General features: G+C 39.1%; 1 protein-coding gene across 3 annotated transcripts in view; it reads left to right on the forward strand.

Annotated features, from left to right (window-relative positions):
• grm8a (glutamate receptor, metabotropic 8a) overlaps window positions 1–26,213 on the forward strand; it is a 209,382-nt gene that overhangs the window by 52,981 nt on the left and 130,188 nt on the right. Inside the window, exon 1 of one of the 3 annotated variants that reach the window (XM_047803831.1) lies at window positions 14,933–15,062. The exons of the other annotated variants lie outside the window; for them this stretch is intronic. Coding sequence (XP_047659787.1) covers window positions 15,027–15,062 — 36 coding nt within the window. The 5' untranslated portion in view covers window positions 14,933–15,026. Of the gene's footprint in view, window positions 1–14,932; window positions 15,063–26,213 lie in introns of those variants that run through there. 3 annotated transcript variants of the gene reach the window in all.

Here is a 26,213-nt window from a genome sequence, read left to right on the forward strand (position 1 = left end):
TGTACATACAGTATGCAAATAACTACGAATGAAAACATGTGACTTTGAATATAAACCATACTAATACCCGTGTGCTGCTGTTTCCATTAAATAACAACCATATGAATATCTGTAAGTTATTTAGACGCAACTCCAAATAAACACGACCTGATACGCACAACAAACTTTATGCGTGAAGAGGAAACCCCACGTACCATCAGGCAAAACTAATCAACCAGCAACAACACTAAACCAACTGACTGCAGATCGAATTAAATTTCGTTTTTTTTCCTGTTTGAAACAATTAACTTTGTACAAATTTGATCTAGATTAAAAGTGTACACAGACTACAGTACAGCCTACAGCAGCGTAACGCAGTGTGCCAGTGTCATACCTTTCATTAACCAAAGAAATGTACCTCGTAACTGAGAGAGGAAAGTAAACATAATCTGTAGTATAATGTATATGTTGATTAGTGTGATTATGCTGCACAATCAGAGATAATCGAATCCTTTATGCTGTTCTGCGACAAACGTGATCGCAGCTCGCCACGGCTCTTTAAGGCTTTTATCTGTTTTTCTGTCGCTCGTGACAATATTTCACATTAACTTCAGAATAAAAGATTAATCTGTGTAATCTGATTTTATTCTGAAAAGCTTGAACAGATCACTGATAGATCAGCTGGCAGCCATTTTGTTCTCGGACATGTTTAACACCGGATGTTAAACCAGCCATGATCATGACCGGAAGAGATGACTGTGTGTGTATTTACACAGAAATAATAATTACATAGCGGACGATTTATTAAAAATGTCACTGCGTAGCCCAATCTTACTGATAACTTTCCTCCAACTTACGGATCAGCCCGATGAGCGATGTGTGACAGATCAGAAGTGAAACTTGTAGAAGATCAGCTGATTCCCTGTGGAACCCTTTTAGTAATCTTATTTAAAATCCTACAACCGAGGATCAGAAAGTGAACCATTTCAGGTCTAACAGGTTGCCCCTTAAATTTACCTCAGTTCCTTTCTGAACATGAAATGCCACCAATTTCTCTTGGGCCAGATTAGGTTTCTGAACCAAGCCCAGTCTCATCTATGGATTGTGAGCCGTCTGAGAGGGATCAGGTGTCTGATCAGCCCTGGGTCTGTGAACCTGCCTGTAACTCGAGCAGAAATCTGCTCCTGCACAGAGATCATTACATCAGCTCAGAGGAAAAAAAAAAGGTGGAGTTAGAAAAAAGAAATTGGAAATACTCCAACACGGTGTTTATTGTACTGTACATACTAAAGGGGTTATGTCCTTATGGTTATGGCCAACTTTTCTCTATGTTTAACTAACAATTTATAAGGTTTGTGTTATGTTGTGTCACAGTGACATGTTTGTCTGTCACTACAAGTCTAGAGATCCCATCAGTAATATTAACAGCCTCAGATGGTGCTGAAATGGGGCTATTAACCAACGCACTGGTTACTAGCAGCTTTAGTTCTGTTTACTCATCTGCTAATGCATCCTGACAAAGCGTTTGTCTCTGCTATGTCTGAGAACCATATCGTATAATATGTTGTCTGTCTCTTTGAAAACCTTCAAATCTCCTGTAGGTATTTCACATTAGTTTAATTACCTCCATGTAAATCTGCCATAGGACTACTGGAACATGACATGCCCGCTCTCTGATTAGATCTGCCCAATAGGTAAGTGTTCATCTATCCATTTGGAGCGTTTGTGTATCCTGATGTTAATTAACACTCCTGGGTTTGTGTCTCCCTGGTGCTTGATCTCAATTTGAAAGCAGTACGTGACCGCTTTAGGGATCCCTGAAATTGTTGCCATACTAACCCCATAGCTTTAGTTTTTCAGGGATGATCACAGTCTGATGTGAAACAAACCATTTTTAAGGGCTTGCGCTGTGTGCTGTATAACTCACGCCATTCCATCTTTGTTGCGATATCTGAGCCATAAGTTTGAGAAAGCTGTTAAGTTCCAGAGAATTATTTGGTTTGTGATCAGAACCATCAGCTACAGAACCATGTGTACTACTGAACACTTACATTTACTGACTTTGTTGATGATTTTATAAGGAGAAATAAAACAGGGTGCAATTGTTACTCAAGAACGCAACAATAGCTTCTCGGTACTGTGGGTATTTGAGCTCACAACCATTCATCCAGAAGCTGAAAGCCGTAACCACTGAGAAATCGTCAAAAGCTAACGATGACTAAATAAAGTCTAATGCCTTGATGATTATGTGAGACTGTACAGAATTAAATTAAAATTGTTGAGTAGTGACTCAGGGCACGGTGACTTAGTGGTTAGCACGTTCGCCTCACACCTCCGGGGTCGGGGTTCGATTCCCACCTCTGCCTTGGGGGTTTCCTCCGGGTACTCTGGTTTCCTCCCCCTGTCCAAAGACATGCATGGTAGGTTGATTGGCATCTCTGGAAAATTGTCCGTAGTGTGTGTGAGTGAATGAGTGTGTGTGCCCTGTGATGTGTTGGCACTCCGTCCAGGGTGTATCCTGCCTCGATGCCCGATGACGCCTGAGATAGGCACAGGCTCCCCGTGACCCGAGAAGTTCGGATAAGCGGTAGTGAGTGAGGGAGTGAGTGAGTGAGGGAGGAAAGGGTTTTAGCCAACACTTTTTCAAATGATGTAATAAAAACAACCTTAACCTTAACTTGGCTCATGGGAGGTAATTCAACCTAATTTAAGATGTTTGTCAACAGCATGGTGCTACAGAATGTCTCAGTGAGAAAGAACATACAAGATTATTAGGAAGTACAGTTAAGGAGAGTCCTTCAGTGAGTTCTGTGGATAGTTACAGGTTGTTCTGAGTCTGATGAGTGATGGGGAATTATGGATTAGTACAGAGTGCAGGAGAACTTGAGGATGAGTGACTACCGAAATAAATCCAGTACTAGGATTTAGGGAGGACCTGCACAATGTCCAGGGCCATTGTATGATGCTACAATGTTAAACTGTCTCGTAAATATATGCGCCATAATCCAGCTGTGACAGAAAAGTAAACCGGCCATAGCTAATCCGAAGCAGAAAAAAAGCCCAAAAGAAGTATTAAGTATTTATTGACAAGTAATCAGCAGAGGAAAGCTGCTCCACACCACGCACAGTTAGCAGCCAAGTAAAGTGTGAACGAACGAGAGCAAATTTGCTTATCAACCATCACACTGGCAACAAGCATCGAGAGCCAAAATAACATGTCATCATGAATGCTTGAATGAAAATCATGAAATTCTGCTCATTTCTAAAAAGAAAAAAAGTCGTTTGTACGGATATTTACACAAGAAATGTGTTGTTTGTAGAAATCCTATACATTCGGAATCTCATGTATTATTATCCTGCTCATGCTGCTGCTGCTGTGTGTGCGCGCTAAAGACTAGCTAATAGACTAGACCGGAGACATTTGTGTTTGAAGTTTAGTCACTAATAATGCCTTGTTCATTAACAGAGAGATCAGAGGAGAATGAGTAGACTGGTCTGATTAACAAGAAGGATTCAAGCATTCATTCATTCATTCATTCATTCATTCATTCATTTATTTTCTACCGCTTATCCAAACTTCTCGGGTCACAGGGAGCCTGTGCCTATCTCAGGCGTCGTCGGGCATCGAGGCAGGATACACCCTGGACGGAGTGCCGACCCATCGCAGGACACACACACACACACACACACACACACACACACTCATTCACTCACGCAATCACACACTACGGACTACTTTCCAGAGATAAGAAGGATACAGTAACTCAAATAATCATTCTGTACAGATGTAGAGGCCATGTTGTGAATCACGTGTTGTGCAGTGGCAGGTGACACGACAGCAGATTCGACAAGTGCTTGATGGGTTTGGTAAAGGGAAATTGTGAGTGATTGGATGATCTCACTGGCTTCCTCTGTGGAGTGTGAGGGTGAGGAGGAAGACTCGGTTGACAGCTGGATTGTTGGCTGAGCTCCAGGTTCGTGCTGATTAAGTCTGCTCTTTCACACTTTCACAAAAACTCAACAAAACTAAAACCGACCCTTTGTCCATGGTTGTGTGTGTTGCACAACAAACTACCAACCGACACGCTCTCTTGCTTTTTCTTATTATGGCCATAACTGAAAGCATAAAGAGACAAAAATAAGTTGAGTGATGGTAACGAGACACAGACGAGCATCATCACACAGAGGCCACACCCCCACCGCCGCACTCACCAATATCACAGCAAATTATAGTTGATTCATTTGAGAAGACATCATTTTTATCGAATTACAGTTGCAATAGGACAGAACAGGATTCTACGGTGCTCAAATTTTAGATGAAATGCAGTCAACAAAATGCACAATATAATCACAGAAGACAGTGATTAATTCTGAGCTTTTATGGCACGCGAGCAGATTAATAAGCTACCAGCCCATGCTGACGTGGAAACCATTTAATTAGCACAAAAGGACTTTATCGTGAATGATTTATGGTAAAAGGATAGCGCCCTGTTTCCTTTAGCATGCCATTAAATTCCTATGTAATGGAGTGTATTCTGCTTTAGCCTTCTGAACTAATTTCATTTAGTCAGCCAGCCTGAGCAAGATGAACTCACACCAACACATTAAACTCACTCTGCTGTGAAAGACAGGAAACTGGGGAAAAAAGAAATTAACGTTGGAATCTTGACAGTTCAGTAGTTTTCACTGCTATTATTATTATTATTATTATTATTATTATTATTATTAGTATTATTATTATTATTATTATTATTATTATTATTATTATTAGTAGTCTTATTATTATTATTATTATTATTAGTAGTAGTATTATTAGTATTATTATTATCATTATTAATAATAATAATGGAGAGAGTGTGTGTGCCCTGCGATGGGTTGGCACTCCGTCCAGGGTGTATCCTGCCTTGATGCCCGATGACGCCTCAGATAGGCACAGGCTCCCCGTGACCCGAGGTAGTTCGGATAAAGCGGTAGAAAATGAATGAATGAATCAATAATAATAATGATGATAATAATAATAATGAAGTGAAGTGAAGTGACATACGGCTAAGTACGGTGACCCATACTCAGAATTCGTTCTCTGCATTTAACCCATCCGAAGTGCACACACACAGCAGTGAACACACACACACACCCGGAGCAGTGGGCAGCCATTTATGCTGCAGCGCCCGGGGAGCAGTTGGGGGGATTCGGTGCCTTGCTCAAGGGCACCTCAATCGTGGCCGGCCTGAAACTCGGACCCACAACCTTCGGGCTAGGAGTCAGACTCTCTAACCATTAGGCCACGACTGCCCCCCAGTAGAAGATAATAATAATAATAATAATATAAAAATAAAATAATAATAATATAAAAATAATAATAATAATAATAATATAAAAATAAAATAATAATAATATAAAAATAATAATAATAATAATAATAATAATAATAATAATAATAATAATAATAATAATATACAAATAAAATAATAATAATAATAATAATAATAATAATAATAATATACAAATAAAATAATAATAATAATAATAATAATAATAATAATAATAATAATAATAATAATGATAATTACATTTTTGCCAAAATATTTCTGAATACACAAATTTGTTTATTTAAAAACTCACTCATACTCATACACTCATTCACTCATACACGCACTCACTCACTCATACACGTACTCACTCACTCATACTCACTCACTCACTCACACTCACTCACTCATTCACTCATACACGCACTCACTCACTCATACACGTACTCACTCACTCATACTCACTCACTCACTCACACTCACTCACTCATTCACTCATACACTCACTCATTCACTCATACACGCACTCACTCACTCATACACGTACTCACTCACTCATACACGTACTCACTCACTCATACTCACTCACTCACTCACACTCACTCACTCATTCACTCATACACGCACTCACTCACTCATACACGTGCTCACTCACTCATACTCACTCACTCACTCATTCACTCATACACGTACTCACTCACTCATACTCACTCACTCACTCACACTCACTCACTCGTACACTTACTCACTCACTTGTACACTCACTCACTCACTCACTCACTCACTCATACACTTACTCATATACTTACTAACTCGTACACACTCACTCACTCACTCATACACACTCACTCACTCACTCACTCACTCACTCATACACTTACTCATATACTTACTAACTCGTACACACTCACTCACTCATACACTTACTCACTCACACTCACTCACTCGTACACTTACTCACTCACTTGTACACTCACTCACTCACTCACTCACTCACTCACTCACTCATACACTTACTCATATACTTACTAACTCATACACACTCACTCACTCACTCATACACTTACTCATATACTTACTAACTCATACACACTCACTCACTCATACACACTCACTCACTCACTCACTCATACACTTACTCATATACTTACTAACTCGTACACACTCACTCACTCACTCACTCATACACTTACTCATATACTTACTAACTCGTACACACTCACTCACTCATACACTTACTCACTCACTCACTCACTCGTACACTTACTCACTCACTTGTACACTCACTCACTCACTCATACACTTACTCATATACTTACTAACTCGTACACACTCACTCACTCATACACACTCACTCACTCACTCACTCACTCACTCACTCATACACTTACTCATATACTTACTAACTCGTACACACTCACTCACTCACTCACTCATACACTTACTCATACTTACTAACTCATACACACACACTCACTCACTCATACACACTCACTCACTCATACACACTCACTCACTCATACACACTCATACACTTACTCACTAACTTGTACACACTCACTCACTCATACACTTACTCACTCACTCATACACTTACTCATATACTTACTAACTCATACACACTCACTCACACACTCACTCACTCATACACTTACTCATATACTTACTAACTCATACACACTCACTCATACACAACTCACTCGTACACTCACTCACTCACTCACACTCACTCACTCACACTCACTCACTCACACTCACTCACACTCACTCACACTCACTCACACTCACTCACACTCACTCACTCACACTCACTCACTCGTTCACTCACTCACTCACTCACTCGTTCACTCACTCACTCACTCACTCGTTCACTCACTCACTCACTCGTACACTCACTCACTCACTCGTACACACTCACTCACTCACTCACTCATACACTTACTTATATACTTACTAACTCATACACACTCACTCACTCACTCATACACTTACTCATATACTTACTAACTCGTACACACTCACTCACTCATACACACTCACTCACTCACTCACTCATACACTTACTCATACTTACTAACTCGTACACACTCACTCACTCATACACACTCACTCACTCACTCACTCATACACTTACTCATACTTACTAACTCATACACACACACTCACTCACTCATACACACTCACTCACTCATACACACTCACTCACTCATACACACTCATACACTTACTCACTAACTCGTACACACTCACTCACTCATACACTTACTCACTCACTCACTCATACACTTACTCATATACTTACTAACTCATACACACTCACTCACACACTCACTCACTCACTCATACACTTACTCATATACTTACTAACTCATACACACTCACTCACACTCACTCACTCGTACACTCACTCACTCACTCACTCACTCACTCACTCACTCACTCACTCACTCACTCATACACTTACTCATATACTTACTAACTCATACACACTCACTCACTCACTCACTCACTCACTCATACACTTACTCATATACTTACTAACTCATACACACTCACTCACTCACTCACTCACTCATACACTTACTCATATACTTACTAACTCATACACACTCACTCACTCACTCACTCACTCACTCACTCATACACTTACTCACTCACTCACTCACTCACTCATACACTTACTCACTCACTCACTCACTCACTCACTCACTCATACACTTACTCATATACTTACTCACTAACTCATACACACTCACTCACTCACCCATACACTCAATCACTCATGCACTTACTTACTCACTAACTCATACACACTCACTCACTCACTCACTCACTCACACTCACTGTGTTTCATCAATAAGATGATGTGTAGAGTGAACTCATATAGATACTAATTATGTCTCACCCCTTTTCTCTCTCGAACTCATACATTACTGGAAAACCCCCCACCACTAACCAGTCAGTATTTGTCTGTGAGTCTAAGCTGCCTTCAGTAATTGGGACCTTTGCTATTTTCAGACCCTGGCCTTTATAACACAGATCAGATGATTGCATTTCTTGGTTAAAGGAACAAAAGATTTGTTTTAGCACAGTGACGGGGCTGTACGGCTCTTGAGCTACATCCCAAATTGCTGTTCTAGACCATTTTGTAGTATAAATAGTATAGAGACTTAAATAGAAACTTTATGGACTCAACACTTGCAGATCTGCTTACACAGAGGAAGAAGATCTTCCAGGCGCTGATGGCGAAGATGACCAACGTCTTTCTTACAGATGTCTTCTAAACGAGCTCACATTGGGCGATTTATTTTTCAACATTTTTACTGTATTCTGCGTCATTTATCTTCCACTCGGAAACCACTTCCGATTCGGGGAAAACGTTAGGGTTCCATTTCAGATGATACAACACTGTATAGTTTAAGTGTATAGTGCATAGTATGTCATTTGGGACACAGCTTTTTCTTTCAAGTGGGACAATCTTCTTTCTCAGCCTGTCCATCTGTGCCGTGCCCAGTGATCACTCACACTTTCTGAGTCTGACAAATAATTTTTAAACCATTGCCAAAGGAAACCTGTGGTTATCGGCCTCATGATGCCCGTCTCTCCCGTCTGCCACTCTGTGAGAAGCTTTTGTACAGCTGATGTACAGCTACAGCAAACCTCCAGTGAAGAAGGAGCGTGAGATCCTGTGAAAGAGAGCATGTGCATGTGGTGGAGCTTCAGGTTTGTGTGTGGTGTTGAAAGAACACGTGCTTTCATTCATAAATTTATATCGACAACAACAAAAAAACAAAAAGAAGGAACATTTTGTGCATTTTTTTGTCTGAATAATCTTCTTTGCTTCGAATACTTTGGACAGACAGGTACGTCGCCGAAAGCCGTTAAATACGGTCCTTACTGATTTAGTATCGACTCGAGGCGAGAGTCCGGCAGCCGACTCACCGGTTTTCGGTCATGTTGCAGTGATTTAAGATCAGACCCTGAATTGTTGTAGGAATAAAAGACAAACACAAGTCACATGTTGAGCAAAGCAGTACAAAGTGCTTATTGTTCTGGCTTGTCTTTTCCCCCTGCTGCTCTGTGACACACACAATAATGCATTACACACTTTTAAAAAACCCCAAAAAAGCCTATAACTATATATAACAGTGAGAGCTGTGGGTTAGACGAGTGTCTGCTCCACTATACTGTGTGTGCAGCGATACCGTTTACTCTAACACAAAGTCCTTAGAGCCATGCAATATAGAACGCTTTATTTTATATCTTAGAGACAAATCTTAGAGTTCCTCTGTCCCTTATAACCCTGGTTGTGGATTCCACGTCGTATGTGGCAACATAGTGCTTGCATTGTTTTTAAGCAAGAAAGAGCACGGAGGGAAGACCGCTGACGTTCTCTAGCTCTAAAATGGAAGTTTTTGAGCTGATGCGAGTTACTTTAGATTTTTTTCACACTGTGTTTAACCCCCTCGCCTTCTAAACAGCTTTTCTAAATAGGGTTTATAATACTCTGCTCCTTATAGTGTTTACAGTGTTAACTTCATGTAGTAGCCTAATGGTTAAGGTGTTGGGCTACCAATTGGAAGGTTGTGAGTTCGATTCCTACGTCCACCAAGCTGGGCCCCTGAGCAAGGCCCTTAACCCTCAATTTCTCAGTTGTATAACAATGAGATAAAATGTAAGTCACACTGGATTAGGGCGTCTGCTAAATGCTGTAAATGTAAACTTCACATAGCGGTTCCAAACGAACACATAGTTCCAGGGTTTGATGGAAAAATAAAAGGAACTAAAGATCGTCCAGACCAGATTTTTTAAATGCATCGTGACAGCATATTGAGCAGTGTTGTAATGTAACGGAGTAAAAATACTTCGTTACTGTACTTAAGTAGAAATGTCACGTATCTGTACTTTACTTCGCTATTTAAATTTGTCAACTTTCACTTTTACTCCACTACATTTCCTAGATAAAATGTTTACTTTTACTCTGTTATATTTCCACTACTATATTTTCCGTTACTCGTTACTACAAAATAAAATCAGTAGAAATGTGTGTGACTGTAATAAGGGAGGTTTGGTGAATCACTGCTCCTAGATTGTATTACGCTCCGCACGCCGTACGGAGAAGCTCAGGTACGCGCAGCGTGCACGCGCAGTCAGAGCTGGGGGCGTTTATCTATAACGGTAATCGGAAAGACGCAAATACGGCAACCAAAGCAGTGAAATGTCACTATTCTTATTACCAGAGTTGTAGCACAAACAAAATATTAATGCAAACAATCCATACAATACTAAATAAAAAAATACCATTAATTGATTTGTTCTTTGTCTTGTGAATATGTGTTTATTAATGACGTCATTCATTGGACACACTGTTTGTAGAGAACGCACACACACATGAACTGATCTGATTCAAGACTGGCATCATTACATCATGCATAAAATTTTGGTGTCCACTTTTGCCATTTAATAATACCATAACATTTGGCTTACTATGTAGTCATATAATATATAATATAAAACTCTTCTTGCTTTAAATTCTCACTGAGGGCTAAAACCCCTAAAGATGAAACCCTAGAACTGCCCTGCTCTTATAACTACCGAAAATCACTGAGATTTTACTTTTTACTTTTACTTCAAATACTTAAGTACATTAAATATCAGAAAATGACTTTTGATACTTAAATACAGTAAATATCAGATACTTTAAGACTTTTACTTGAGTAATATTCTAAAAGGTGACTTTCACTTCTACCAAAGTCTTTTTCTAGTACGATACTTGTACTTTTACTCAAGTATTGCTTTCTACTACTTTATACAACACTGATATCGAGTCACGGACAGCCGTGCTGCAAAAAAACATAAATCAATTATATCAGCATTTAGTTGAGATAAATGAGTATTTAATATTATTCGGTAGCTCAGTGGTTAAGGTGTTAGTCTGCTAATCAGAAGGTCATGAGTTTAAGTCCCAGGTCCACCAAGCTGCCACTGCTGGGCCCCTGAGAAAGGCCCTTGACCCTGTATTGCTCTGTTGGTTAAAATGAGATAAAAGATGTCTGCCAAATGCCTTGAAACAATTTAATATTACAATAAATCAAGTATAAATCTCAGACTTTTTTTTTTCATTACAATTTTACTAATTGATGGAAATCTTTCTGGAACACTGCAAGTTTCAGCAGGAGTTAAGATGGCTGAAGTGTCTAGAGACTAAAAGCTAGTGTGTAGATAAAGAGATAAGCACTCTATAGTCTCCACACAAAGCTGCAAACAGTTGACTTTTATACTGATGTGTGTGCAAAGGACAAGCTTGAGACAATAGAAATAATCCCCAAGGCAAAGACAAGGGGAAAAAAGCTTACAAAAAACAAAAAGAGCAAGAGCAGAAACTGGGTGACTTAAAGAACAGAAAAAAGAAATAAATCCCATCATTGAAATAGTCTTGCTGTATCGGCAAATAATTTAGCTCAAACGAAGCATTTCTGTTTCATTTTAATGAGTCTGTCTCTGTGTTTTGCCCTGTTTCTGTCTGCTGTCTTGCCCTGCTGTTGATTGTTTGCTCCGCCCACTCATTTGTTACCATGGATACTAATTGAACTCTATCTTCCCCCCAGGTGTGTTGTTTTAAGCCCTATTCGGACGGGATTAGTTTTACGTGGGGACGTGGAGTGATACAATTTTACCTCAGGACGTCTGTAATATTAATTGGCCAATTCGTACGGGACAAGACATCTCAGTAAAACTAGCAGAAGTAGGAGGGGTAACTCGCTTTACACACCACAGTAACCTCCTTGTCGTCATGTGCGTATGACGTTGCTTCCTGTTTCAAGCGCCTCCATGCTTGTAAAACGTGCCAAAAACTACTTTTAAACAGGAAATGACGGAATTTTACCGTACATATTTACAGCGGGTCTATTCGGATGGGATCAGTATTACCTGAGGTAATTTTTCTGGAACTTTTTACAGAAGGTAAAAGTCGCAGTAATCTTTACCGACATTGTCCGTAATGATTACCGAGATGGCACATTCGGACGGGACTAAAATCACTGAGAAGCTCTGGTAATAATTACTTTACCCCCACGTCCCCACGTCAAACCAGATGTTCCCGTTTCCTGTTAGCTCTGTGTTCTGCCTTGTGTTGCCTGCCTGCCTCTTGATTTTTGATTAAATACGTTCAAACTGCATTTGCATCCTCACTCGCATTTCTCATCGTGACATTAATTGCCATCTTATAATACTTCAAATAAATAGAATGATCTGGTATTTCTAGTAATAAACCTTATATTAGATTCAACCTATTTCTATTTTCTTTTTTAATTCATTTTCAGCTCAATTTATTATTAAATAATTTGACTTCCTTCTCTAAATAAGCGCATCAAAAAATAAATGAACAAAAATAAAAAATTATAAATACGCCAGTAGAACAGACTATTACTGTACATCAAGGAAATGAGTAAAAATGACTAGATGTAGATTTAATAAACTTCTCCTTAAATAATCTTATTAAAAAAATGTACAGTATACTAGTCAACACTTTCTATCCCACCATCCCATTCAAGGCCTAACTGTCTGTAAAGTGTGTGTGTGTGTGTGTGTGTGTGTGTGTGTGTGTGTGTGTGTGTGTGTGTGTTTGTGTTTTTGTGTGTTTGGGGTTTTCATACAGCTTTCCTTCTGATGTCTTTGTGTGTATAGAGAATCGAAGTCTCTCAAACTCCTGCTATGACTCCAGAAAGTTTCCCGTCAGTACAAATATGTTTATGCCTCTCATCATTGGTTGGGTGATAAGCAGTGTGTGTGTGTGTGTGTGTGTGTGTTTGTGTGTGTGTTTGGGGTTTTCATACAGCTTTCCTTCTGATTTCAATGCTACTCCCTCAGGAGCTGTATGCCAGTGATCAGGCTAGGAAGAAAAAAAAGAAGCCCACAGGAGCAATTAGACTGCATTGTGTAGTTTTTCAGAATGTGACATGAATTTGTATGAACTGTGAATAATACATAAAAAGGAGACAACGTCTACACGAAAGACGGTCGTCAGAAGGCAAAAAAAAACCCCGTAGCGCTCGGCTCGAGCGAGCTATTATACGTTGCACTTGAACTGGAAAAGGATCAGCGTGTTTTGTAAAGCAGGTGTATAAAAGCAGAAGGCAGCCTACACTTTCTCAGCAGACACTCAGCACCGTGACCCTGAGTCTGGGTGAGCCAGACAAACCCAGACCTCTCTTAGCTCTGTGGCTCTCACGCAACTTCCCACAGGACTGACGAGACCGGAGTCTGTACAGTTCAGCCATCTACTTCTGCAGAGAACAACACAGATACTCTGTTATATCTATCTGTTTATTTATTAACAATGTTGTACCGTATTAAACCCCTGATCACACCCAGTTCTGCTATTTCACCATATTTCCTCTCCTTGTTTAAGATCAATCTCAGTACAGGGTTAGATATAGTGTCTAGATGTAATTATAGGGTGAAATGTTTGTGAATTGTAGTTAAAATTATGACTACACTTTGAAATTCAATGCGATTTCATTGTCGGATATCACACACAATTTATTTTACTGTATATAAACTGTTATTTAATAATCATTTCCTTTAGAAGGATTTGAACTTTTAATTTTCTCTCGGAGGAAGATATTTATCTTGCATTTAATTTTATGTGTTATTTTGTCAATAGCTCTCATTATTATTAATTTTTTTTTGTATTATGCTAATCTTTGTATAATATAAAACTTTTTGTATTATGTTTCTTATGTTCTGTAAAGCTGCTTTGAGACAATGTCCATTGTTAAATGTGCTATACACAATAAATATGAATTGAATTTAGTGCTTTTCTGCTCTTCCATGGTGATTTATTCTTCATGAAGGAGCCTGTTAGAGTAAATGTAAATAGTTAGGATGTGTCTTATTCAGATCTCTTGGGGTGAATCAGTATATGCTGTAGAGGAGTTTCTGGCTCGATTCACACAGAGACGCTGATGATTTCCAGTAACATTCTAATGTCCTCATCATTATTTATTCATTTTTTTTTCATGGTGCTTTTTTTAAAAGGTTGTCAGAAGCAAACAAACACTATATAGAGCATCAATTAAAGTTCTACTTATTTTTCTTTCGGCTTTTCCTGTTCGCCACGGCGACTCATCAGTTTCTACCTAACTCTATCTTCAGCATCCTCTTCTCTCACCCCAATTAGCTTCATGTCCTCTTTCAATACATCCATGTATCTCCTCTCTGTCCTTCCTCTAGACCTCTTACCTGAAGCTCCATCTCTAACATTCTTCTACCAATATAACCATCTCCCTCCTCTGTACATGTCCAAACCACCTCAATCTAGTCTCTCTGTCCTTGTCCCCAAAACAGCCAACTTGAGCTGTCCCTATGATGTGCTCGTTCCTAATCCTGTCCATCTTCAGCATCAAATACATTTAAATATATCTAATGGAAAGAATAATTTCAGAGTTACAAAACCACTTACAAGCTACCTATATCTGTACACAAATATATAGTTGTCTGAGATACGGAAGTCCTAAGATGCCATGCATTATTATTTTTTATCTTCTTTGAAAAATCTCTGCATAAGAACATGTTCTAGAGGTAGTAAAAACGCAGTAATGCTTCGTGTATGATCACATGCTCTTTTACTTTGCTCAGTGACTCATGTGACTGACAACTTACGCACAAGTGTCCGACACTTAAGAAGGAGGTTGTGATGTCCGCATCTTTGTCTTCGAAGACAGTACGGTGGCCCTGATGAGGTTAATCCAGCTGCTGTTTCTGAAAGCACAGGTAAACTAACTAACCGCACATATATAGTAGGAGCGGCTTTTAGATTTGGAATCACAGAACGATAAATTAATAATAATTAATAAATGCATGACAAAATGAATAAAAAACAATTAACAGTATTTATGAGAATAAAGGCTTAACGTTTTAATAATAAGTTACATGTTAAAATTGTTCGTCTGTCTTTTTTTTATGTTGAGAGGCTTCAGAAAATATGACGGAATTTCCAGTAAGAGACATAGTGAGCCTCATTAATGAGCTGCATGGTATATATTTTTTGTGGACCCTTCGAGTCCGTGCCTTATTTTTTCAGCTAAAATGATTTAATATATATCGATCTTGTTAATATAGTATAGTGGTAGAGGATAGATTGGCTAATATATGTTGGTGCAGAACATGATATTCAATATATCGAGGTGCGGCAGATGAGTTTTATGTGAAGGGTTTTTTTTTCTGTGTGTGTGTGAGAGAGAGAGTTTGTTTAGCTGCAAGGCTCAAAGCTAAAAAAAGAAGAGCAGAGAGGTGAGCAATAAAATCCCCTAAAATGGATGAGCTAATGGAGGCAGGGAAAGAGAAGAAGGGATAGAGAGATGATTTTCAATAGGCCTCGGAGGAAACACAGTGATTTGGTTAGCAGTGGCATGCACCGACGCTTGGTGAAACCATGCACAGAAAAGGACACAATGTGAGGGTGAGATACAGAGGTTAAGATGATGCTGCTGATGATGATTAATGTAGATACATTGGTGGGGTGTAGAATAAGCAGAAGGTGAAGAAGGAAAGAGCTGAACTGGAAGTTTAAATAAGATGGAAAGAAGAAGAAGAGCTTTATGAAGTGAGCGAAAGTCAGGGAGATAAAAAGCTCTGTGAGAGACTGTTGCACATCTTGAGCCCGTGCGGATGAATTGAAATTCATCTGTGAAAGAACAAAGCACTGGGAGTGGAGCGAGTGGTGAAGAAACGGCATAAAGCTAACATTAAAGAGTACTGTTTACTTTAACGCATATGAGCTAAAGCTGATGATAATGCAATACCTCAATTATACTCCAGGAAGCTCTGACAGCCTTCACTGTAGCTCTTGTGAGAAACACTATATCTTTTCTTGTGCACTGAGAAGCAGTGTTACTGAGAGGTGGGTGAGATGTCAGTAAAAGTGGGAGATGAAGAGAAGTGGAAAAATTTCTGGACAACAAAATATGTTAAGTCAAACTGATTACAAAAAAAACAAAAACAAATATCTAATTAACGGGACAAATAGAATATTAACATTTAAAGCTTGAAAGTAGTAAAAATGTCTAGAAACAGAAAGTAGTGTAGTGGAAATTTTTACTTTAGAGAAGAACACATGAATCTGTCCTTCTAGGCTTCTGTATTTCCCATGGCTGGTAGTTATTGTGACGAGATTTCAGTTGTTTCTTCCTAAAACTGCCTTTAATCAGACCTTTCCCATGAGACCTTTTTTGTTCCCGTGGGATTAGTTTGGTCAGAAGATGAGCAGGCGATGCTTCTAAGCCAATGGTGGATGATGTTTTGGTTTTACGTGTCCTGTTTCATTTTATTCCTATCTACAAAATCCTGATGTTATCAATAATGGAGGCCCTTCCTCTGATTTTACACGTAGAGTGTTGGGTCCTTCTGCAAAGCTGAACGCAATAAACCCTGAAACCTTTATTCTCTTGCCCGTGCCTATTGGTGTGATACTTTTATGCTTTAATTCTCTCGAACCTCAAAACTTCCACAACAGTAGATAAGTATTTTCTTAATAATTTAAATAGGTATGATGATATTCGAGATATTTCCACTTCTTATTCAGTGTAGACTTTTAATTAAGAATTAAGGACAGAGCTGAAGTTTAGACCATATCTGCTACTGGATTAGGTTCCCTGTAGTTCCTTGTAAGGTCCTAATTCTAATCAAGGCTGCACAGAATGGAAACGTTTAACTGCCTTTCAATTTCACGTGCTTTTATTTCCCTTCTCATTATTGTAGCAATCAATGAAGCTTGCAGGCCACATTGATAAGCACAGAACTGTGGCTACCACCCAAGGAGCTGAAGGTTTCTAAATAAATCATTAAATCCCTAGAGTTCAGGTTGGCTTATGCACACTTGTCCCGTTCAGAGGCTCTATGTGGCTTAGTACACTGACCTTCAGTCTCCAGTTACAGTCAGACTAGGCTTTGACGCTAGAGCGATGCTTCTGGAGGGCGACTGACCCTCATGAATCTGCTGCGTGTTAGTGAGCTGGTTTGATGTCAAGATATCAAAAGTTTTAGTGGAGATACTGCTACAAATGCGATATTAGAGAACATCCAGGGAATTGTCATACGATCAATAAACCCCTACGGTGTTTGTACACTAAAAGAGATGAGAGTAAGTGATTATCTGACTGAAATTTTGATCTGACAGGAATTTTATTTAGGAACCAGATTAGCATTCTAGCCACAGCTAAAATGTTATCCACATATTATTATGGATTAGCACTAAAAGACAGAGTGTGCTTTTAGCTAACATTAACTAACACTTTCAGAGGTGTTATTCTAGAACATTCTTTCGGCTTGGTTTTTCTGTCAGTAGTTAAATGATGCTAAGAGCAGTCACTGGACATATCAACACAAATATTGTACACATAAAATCTCTAAGTGTTGACAGTAGAGAGAAACTGGAGACATACTAGTCGTGTGATGATTACAGCTTTAGCTTAACTTAACTTAGCTTAACTGAAAGCTGAGCTGCTGCACTCATTTGTTAAGCTGAACAAATTTAAACCATGTGCTATAAAATGTCCATTATAATCAAATCCTGAGTAAAAGAGACCGAGCTTTTTTAGAATTAGCTAGCTAGTTCCTTAATGGAGATTTTAGGTAGGCTATGCTTGTTAAAACAATATAAATCAGGCATGTTAACTAACAAGAAAGCTAAACCTGTTAATTTCATAGTTAGCAAAACAACCTGAACCTGATAATAAATAACTTCTGAGATAGCTAAGCTGAAATAGGTGCTTTATAGACCCATTATCCTTCTTGACTGCCTGTAACCACAACTGTCTAATGTTTTGGCTTGGGAAGTGTTAGATTTGACAGCATGTGGTCAAAACCAAAAGGTGTTTGAACTCACTTACAATTCTGACAACCGACATTTCAGAAAATAAATCGTAGCCCTGGTTTAAAAGATTGTGTTTCTGCAGCTGTAACGTGTAGCCGATGTTGTCAGAGTGACGTGTCTCACTCAGGGATCTATATTTATTATCCTGTTAGGAATGCAATGTTCTCTGAAAAGCAAGAGATAGAGATCACCCTTTTTTTGTGTGTAACATTCCTCTGCAAAACGGTGACCGTGCATGCAAACGAGGGCTTTGCTTTATTCTAGGTTGCTGACATTATCTCTTAATATTCTCCACATGCTGCACACTGTTATGATACACACACGGTGTTCTCCCAAGGGAGAGTCTAATTATATATGAGGACGCTGTGGCCTGAGTTCCCACAGCCGTGTTTATGAGCGTGGATGTGCCATCTGTTGCTCGTTAAAATGTTCTGTGTGTATATTCACATGTATATGTTCTGTGAGGGCTGAGTGGACGTTAAGATGCCTTTAAACACAATCCTTTATAATGTCCGAAAGCAAACACTTTCCAGTCAAGACTTGTGGTTTGAAATGACACATGCCTTCAACACTCACACATTGTGCTGTAAATATGACAAATGAATACATAGAATGAAGAAGAAACATCCTCTGGAAGGTCTGAACTTTGATGGTGCATTGAGAGAGGTTGTTTACAGTGTTAAATAAGTTGTGTGTTTAACAGTGTTAAATAAGTTGTGTGTTGTCATTGTAAAAATGATAAAGCATGTAACGATGGTGCGTGATTTCTGTGCTGTCCCAGGAGGTTGCTAAGAAGTTTCTAGGTAGTTACTATGATATTCCAGGTGGATGCCAGAGTGCTGCTACCTGGGTGCTATGTATTCCAGGTGGTTGCTAGGGTTATGCTGAGTGTGTACTGTGATATTCCAGGTGGTTGTTATACTATCCCAGTTGGTTGCTAGGGTGTTGCTAGGTGGTTGTTATACTATCCCAGTTGGTTGTTAGGGTGTTGCTAGGCGGGTGCTGTGATATCCCTGGTGGTTGCTTGGGTGTTTCTAGGCAGGTGCTGTGTTATCCAACATAGTTTCTGTGTGATCCCCGTTGGTTGCTATGGTGCTGCTATGTGGGTGCTGTGCTGTGGTGTTGCTAGGTAACTGCTATGAAAGGTTGTTTTTAAGAGATTTCTATGTGATCCCAGGACGGTTGCTAGGTTGTAGCTGAGTGGTTGCTAAGGAATCTTACCTAAAGGCTTGTGTGGTAATTGGTCAACTTCATAGTCCAATTGGTTGCTAGTAGGTGGAGCAATGCAGGTTTAAATGTCGTCAGTATGACCAAGACGAAAAAGAGGCTCACACTGTGTGTGAGCAGGAAACATCCATAAAATCTTTCTTAAACAAAAGCACACTTTTTGTGTATAATAGGTACAATTGTGTGATCATGGAGAAAAGAAAAAAATGACAAGGACATCAAAGATCTTAATGAAGAAAAAGTGTAACAGTGACAAAATGGATTCCAGTGGAGTTAAATGTGTAATTCTGCTTTCTGTAATTTCTTAGTTAGATCTGCCAAGGCAAAATTCATGGTTGAGGATTTAAATCTCATCTCTGCTCTATGCATGTGAGGTTGCATGTTTCTTATTTTTGTTGTTTGTGGTTTCCTCCTTAATATAAAGATGTTTTATTCGTCTATAATCTGACTGACATCGACTAATTGTCTATAGTGAGTAGGTGTGCGAGTATGTGTGTGTAATTGTGCCATGTGATGGGTTGGCACCCTGATCAGGTTTCTGGAGGCTTGTTGCCAAGCGTCCTCTAGACCCCAGTCTCCCCTTTACCGTGTGCAAGATAAGCGGAGGGATTTGAAAAGTAATAAGGGATTCCAAAGTTGCTCAGTGTTCATTGCACCTTGTTGTCATTCCTGTGTTAGGCAGCGGTGCTGGGAGGGAAGGTGAGATGTTTAGCTGTCAGCTGCTTCTCACACTGAATAGAGAATGGAGGCATTCAGGTGGGAACAGAACGACCTGTGATTCTTTCCAATTCTCAGGTCGCCAAGGACATTGTGAAAATGCGAGGGAGGAAAGCTGCTGATGCTGATGTAAGAAGCATACAAATCATCTAAGTTTGTTCAACTGCTTAGTGCAAAACTCTTATGAAACAAACTACTGCTGAGAATTGGCCATTTGACCCGTACAAATGATCTGCACCATACAGAATGATGATGAGACTGTTCAAGTATATATTTTATTATGTAGTGGAAATGTAGAACACACCGATGCACTTTGGGATGCAGGAAGGTGCTTTACATTGGGGGTGCTTGCATTTTAAGCAGCAATGAATATGTACATTTACACTGTATTATGAATTAGAGTTTATTACTAATGAGAAATCCTTCTGAAACATTATCGTCCATACAGCAGCTTAATCACGAGGAAGTAGAGAATCAAATTTTCGGAGGTTGTCTCCAGTGTCAGAGATTTGTGACATCAAGAAAGTTTCTTACCATTGACGTTCTCACTTAGGTTATAGCAGCTATAATGTGTCATTCCCTCACCAGCCTCTCTGTTTAACTTAATGACACAAAAAAGCCACAGCGTCACTCAGACACAGTCACTCACTAACTGTCATGTATGGCAGTATGAATGTTGTGATTGCTCCATGCTGCTGGCTTCTCAACACATACATACTGTACTGTATGTGGGTGAGAGACAGTACCGAGAGTAGCAGGAGTTGACGGCTGGGGGAGCAAATGAAATATGATCGTTTTCATACCAGTTCCATAAAATATTCCATAAAATTTGCCTCTCAGTCTCCTCACATGTACCTAATTGCATATAAACAACATTATTGTTCCTCGCTTTATCATCCACAGAGCTGTAAAATAAAAAAAAATTCTTGCGTTGTGCTGCTGCTCACACCCAGTTCCTGTTCTGCATTTAAATCACCCTGGGCAACCGAGCTGCACGCAAGCAGTGCAATGCAATTCAGGGGTTAAACTCCAAGCAGTTTAATCAACATTGGATAACATTCACTATATATTCAGCCTCTCACAGCCTTTTGTAAAGAAATATAAAGCACACTGACAAAACAAATGTACAATATGCAGTTAAAAAGTCATGGAATTCTTTTGCAGAAGTAATTACTATATCTGTCATCTTCTAGTTAACAAAAGAAGCCACTTCGGTTCTCGTCACACAGGCTGAGAGAAGCATTAAGGGAATAATCTGGAATAAAAACCAGACACGAATTTCAATCACCTATTGTGAGCATTGTCAATAAGCAAGAGGTTTCAGATAAAAAGGCATTTAAGGTGTTTATCTGAGGTACTTGCAAGAATTCCGATGCTGAGTCACTTAATGATGTTGGGAAAATCTTGTAATTAATCAGGAGTTATTTCTCTACCGTGTGTCGTCCTGTACGCTACATGAAACATCTTCTTGATGCCAAAAAACAACCATCTTCTCCTATAAGGTCCATCATTAGTGCCTGTGAAAATGTATTCAATCCAATTTTTTATTTGATTTGTTTGTACAGTGCTTTACACAATAGACAACATAGAGAGGAATAGAAACTAAATGAGATTATGCAAGTACATGTAAATAATGTCATTTCTACAGTTTATAGTGGAATTGTGTGACCAGGAGGAATTAACAGGTCAATGTCTGAGTTCATTACAGAGTTTTAAAGTTTATTCTTATTCATGCTTTCTGTATTTTCTTTCTCTCAATTACACACAAGATTTTCTCCATGAGTTTCATGAAAAGCAGCATGAATAAATATAATATCAGATTTCCAACATTTGATTTAATACAGTAACATCATTCAGACAAGATTATGTGTACATTTAGACTTTTCTACTCTGTCTCTAGCGCTCCTACACTACACTACTCTACACTACTCTACACTACACTACTCTACACTACACTACTCTACACTACACTACACTACTCTACACTACACTACACTACTCTACACTACACTACTCTACACTACACTACACTACTCTACACTACTCTACACTACACTACTCTACACTACACTACACTACTCTACTCTACACTACACTACTCTACACTACACTACACTACACTACACTACACTACTCTACACTACACTACACTACACTACACTACACTACACTACACTACACTACTCTACACTACACTACTCTACACTACACTACACTACACTACACTACACTACACTACACCACACTACACTACACTACACTACTCTACACTACACTACTCTACACTACTCTACACTACACTACACTACACTACACTACACTACACCACACTACTCTACACTACTCTACTCTACACTACACTACACTACACTACACTACACTACACTACACTACACTACACTACTCTACACTACTCTACACTACACCACTCTACACTACACTACTCTACACTACACCACACTACTCTACTCTACACTACACTACACTACACTACACCACACTACACTACTCTACTCTACACTACACTACACTACACTACTCTACACTACACTACACTACACTACACTACACTACACTACACTACACCACACTACACTACACTACTCTACACTACTCTACACTACACCACTCTACACTACACTACTCTACACTACACCACACTACACTACACTACTCTACACTACACTACACCACACTACACTACTCTACTCTACACTACACTACACTACTCTACTCTACACTACACTACACTACACTACACTACTCTACACTACACTACACTACTCTACACTACACTACACTACACTACACTACACTACTGTACACTACACTACACTACTCTACACTACACTACACTACTCTACACTACACTACACTACTCTACACTATACTACTTTACACTACACTACACTACTCTACACTATACTACTTTACACTACACTACACTATACTGTAATATACTACACTACACTACTCTATACTACACTACTCTATACTACACTATACTACACTACTCTACACTACACTACACTACTCTACACTACACTACACTACACTACACTACTCTACACTACACTACTCTACACTACACTACACTACTCTACACTACTCTACACTACACTACACTACACTACTCTACACTACACTACACTACACTACTCTACACTACACTACACTACTCTACACTATACTACACTACACTACTCTACACTACACTACTCTACACTACACTACACTACACTACTCTACACTACACTACACTACACTACTCTACACTACACTACACTACACTACTCTACTCTACACTACACTACTCTACACTACTCTACACTACACTACTCTACACTACACTGCACTACACTACTCTACACTACACTACACTACACCACACTACACTACACTACTCTACTCTACACTACACTACACTACTCTACTCTACACTACACTACACTACACCACACTACACTACTCTACACTACACTACACTACTCTACACTACACTACACTACACTACACTACACTACACTACACTACACTACACCACACTACACTACACTACTCTACACTACTCTACACTACACCACTCTACACTACACTACTCTACACTACACCACACTACACTACACTACTCTACACTACTCTACACTACACTACACCACACTACACTACTCTACTCTACACTACACTACACTACACTACACTACTCTACTCTACACTACACTACACTACTCTACACTACACTACACTACACTACACTACACTACACTACACCACACTACACTACTCTACACTACACTACACTACACTACTCTACACTACACTACACTACACTACTCTACACTACACTACACTACTCTACACTACACTACACTACACTACTCTACACTACACTACTCTACACTACACTACACTACACTACTCTACACTACACTACACTACACTACTCTACACTACACTACACTACACTACTCTACTCTACACTACACTACTCTACACTACTCTACACTACACTACTCTACACTACACTGCACTACACTACTCTACACTACACTACACTACACCACACTACACTACTCTACTCTACACTACACTACACTACTCTACTCTACACTACACTACACTACACCACACTACACTACTCTACTCTACACTACACTACACTACACTACTCTACACTACACTACACTACACTACACTACACTACACTACACTACACCACACTACACTACACTACACTACTCTACACTACTCTACACTACACTACACCACACTACACTACTCTACTCTACACTACACTACACTACTCTACTCTACACTACACTACACTACACTACTCTACACTACACTACACTACACTACACTACACTACACTACACCACACTACACTACACTACTCTACACTACACTACACTACACTACACTACACTACACTACACCACACTACACTACACTACTCTACACTACACTACACTACACTACACTACTCTACACTACACTACACTACACTACACTACACTACTCTACACTACACTACACTACTCTACACTACACTACACTACACTACTCTACACTACTCTACACTACACTACACTACACTACTCTACACTACACTACACTACACTACTCTACACTACACTACACTACTCTACACTACACTACACTACACTACTCTACACTACACTACTCTACACTACACTACACTACACTACTCTACACTACACTACACTACACTACACTACTCTACACTACACTACACTACACTACTCTACTCTACACTACACTACTCTACACTACTCTACACTACACTACTCTACACTACACTGCACTACACTACTCTACACTACACTACACTACACCACACTACACTACTCTACTCTACACTACACCACACTACACTACACTACACTACACTACACTACACTACACTACACTACACTACTCTACACTACACTACACTACTCTACTCTACTCTACACTACACTACACTACACTACACCACACTACACTACACTACACTACACTACACCACACTACACTACACTTTACTGCACTATAGTGTTCATCATTACGCTTATGGCTTATGTTGGTCTTTTTGCCTAAAGTAAATGTGACAGTAGTATGGAATATGAGAAAATGCTGACAAAACCATCAAAGAAGCCAAAAATCTCTCTGGAGTTTTCCTTCCTTATCATATATCCTTATAGTTAGTGGTTATTTTATGCCAGAGGAAATTCAGAATTTCAAAGAAAGCCTTACCTCTGATCAAATGAAGCTTTTCTCTGAGAATATCCAAGAGTTTCACAGTGCATGCCAACGTTCTGTCTCAGTGGTTGGCTAAAACACTGCATGCAATGTCATTATAAATAACTAACAAAAAATAGGAGTATCAACAAATGCTTCAACCAAAATCATCAAAGCATGCAATATCAGGAAAAAAACAGCTGAAAAAAAAAAAGCTTGACAACAGAGATTAAGGGAACAATTAGTTTTCCAAATGTCATCAGGAAACCGGTCATTTCCCCCTCAATGAGGCAGATCTTTTCTGTCATACAGCATCATCTGTCAAATGATTTGCTGTATAATTGCAGTACAGCACATGACTGTCTTCAGTGGGTTCAAGGTTAACAGGCCAGTCCACGCTGAATATTAAGATTATCACAATAAAACAGAGTTCATCAAATGAATCGACTCAGCAGGCATGTTGAATGAAGACAGGCTAATTTCACCTTTACCTTTGTGGCTTTTCTCACATTCAGTATATACAACTTTGTTTAGAAAAATTAAGTGTGAGATTAAAAAGATGAAAAGTGGGATTAATTTAGAGCTTTTGGAAATAAAACTCACCAATTTCATCTCAAACTATCCATTAATTCACACCCTTGGGATAATTATTTCAATTAGGACAATTTTCTTTCCCTTATTGTCCAAACATCTTGGATATTAAAGGACAGTCTGTTGACTGACTCTATAGTTATCACTAGATGCCTATTTATGTTGCTTGTGTGAAATGTTATTATTTAAAAAAAAACCTTATTATTAAATCAGAGCTTTCAATTAAATAAAAGACTAAAATGATGTAAAACCACCATTATGATTCCCACCTATAG

Source organism: Tachysurus fulvidraco, chromosome 19, assembly GCF_022655615.1.
Source record: "Tachysurus fulvidraco isolate hzauxx_2018 chromosome 19, HZAU_PFXX_2.0, whole genome shotgun sequence".
NCBI classification, from domain to species: Eukaryota; Metazoa; Chordata; class Actinopteri; order Siluriformes; family Bagridae; genus Tachysurus; species Tachysurus fulvidraco.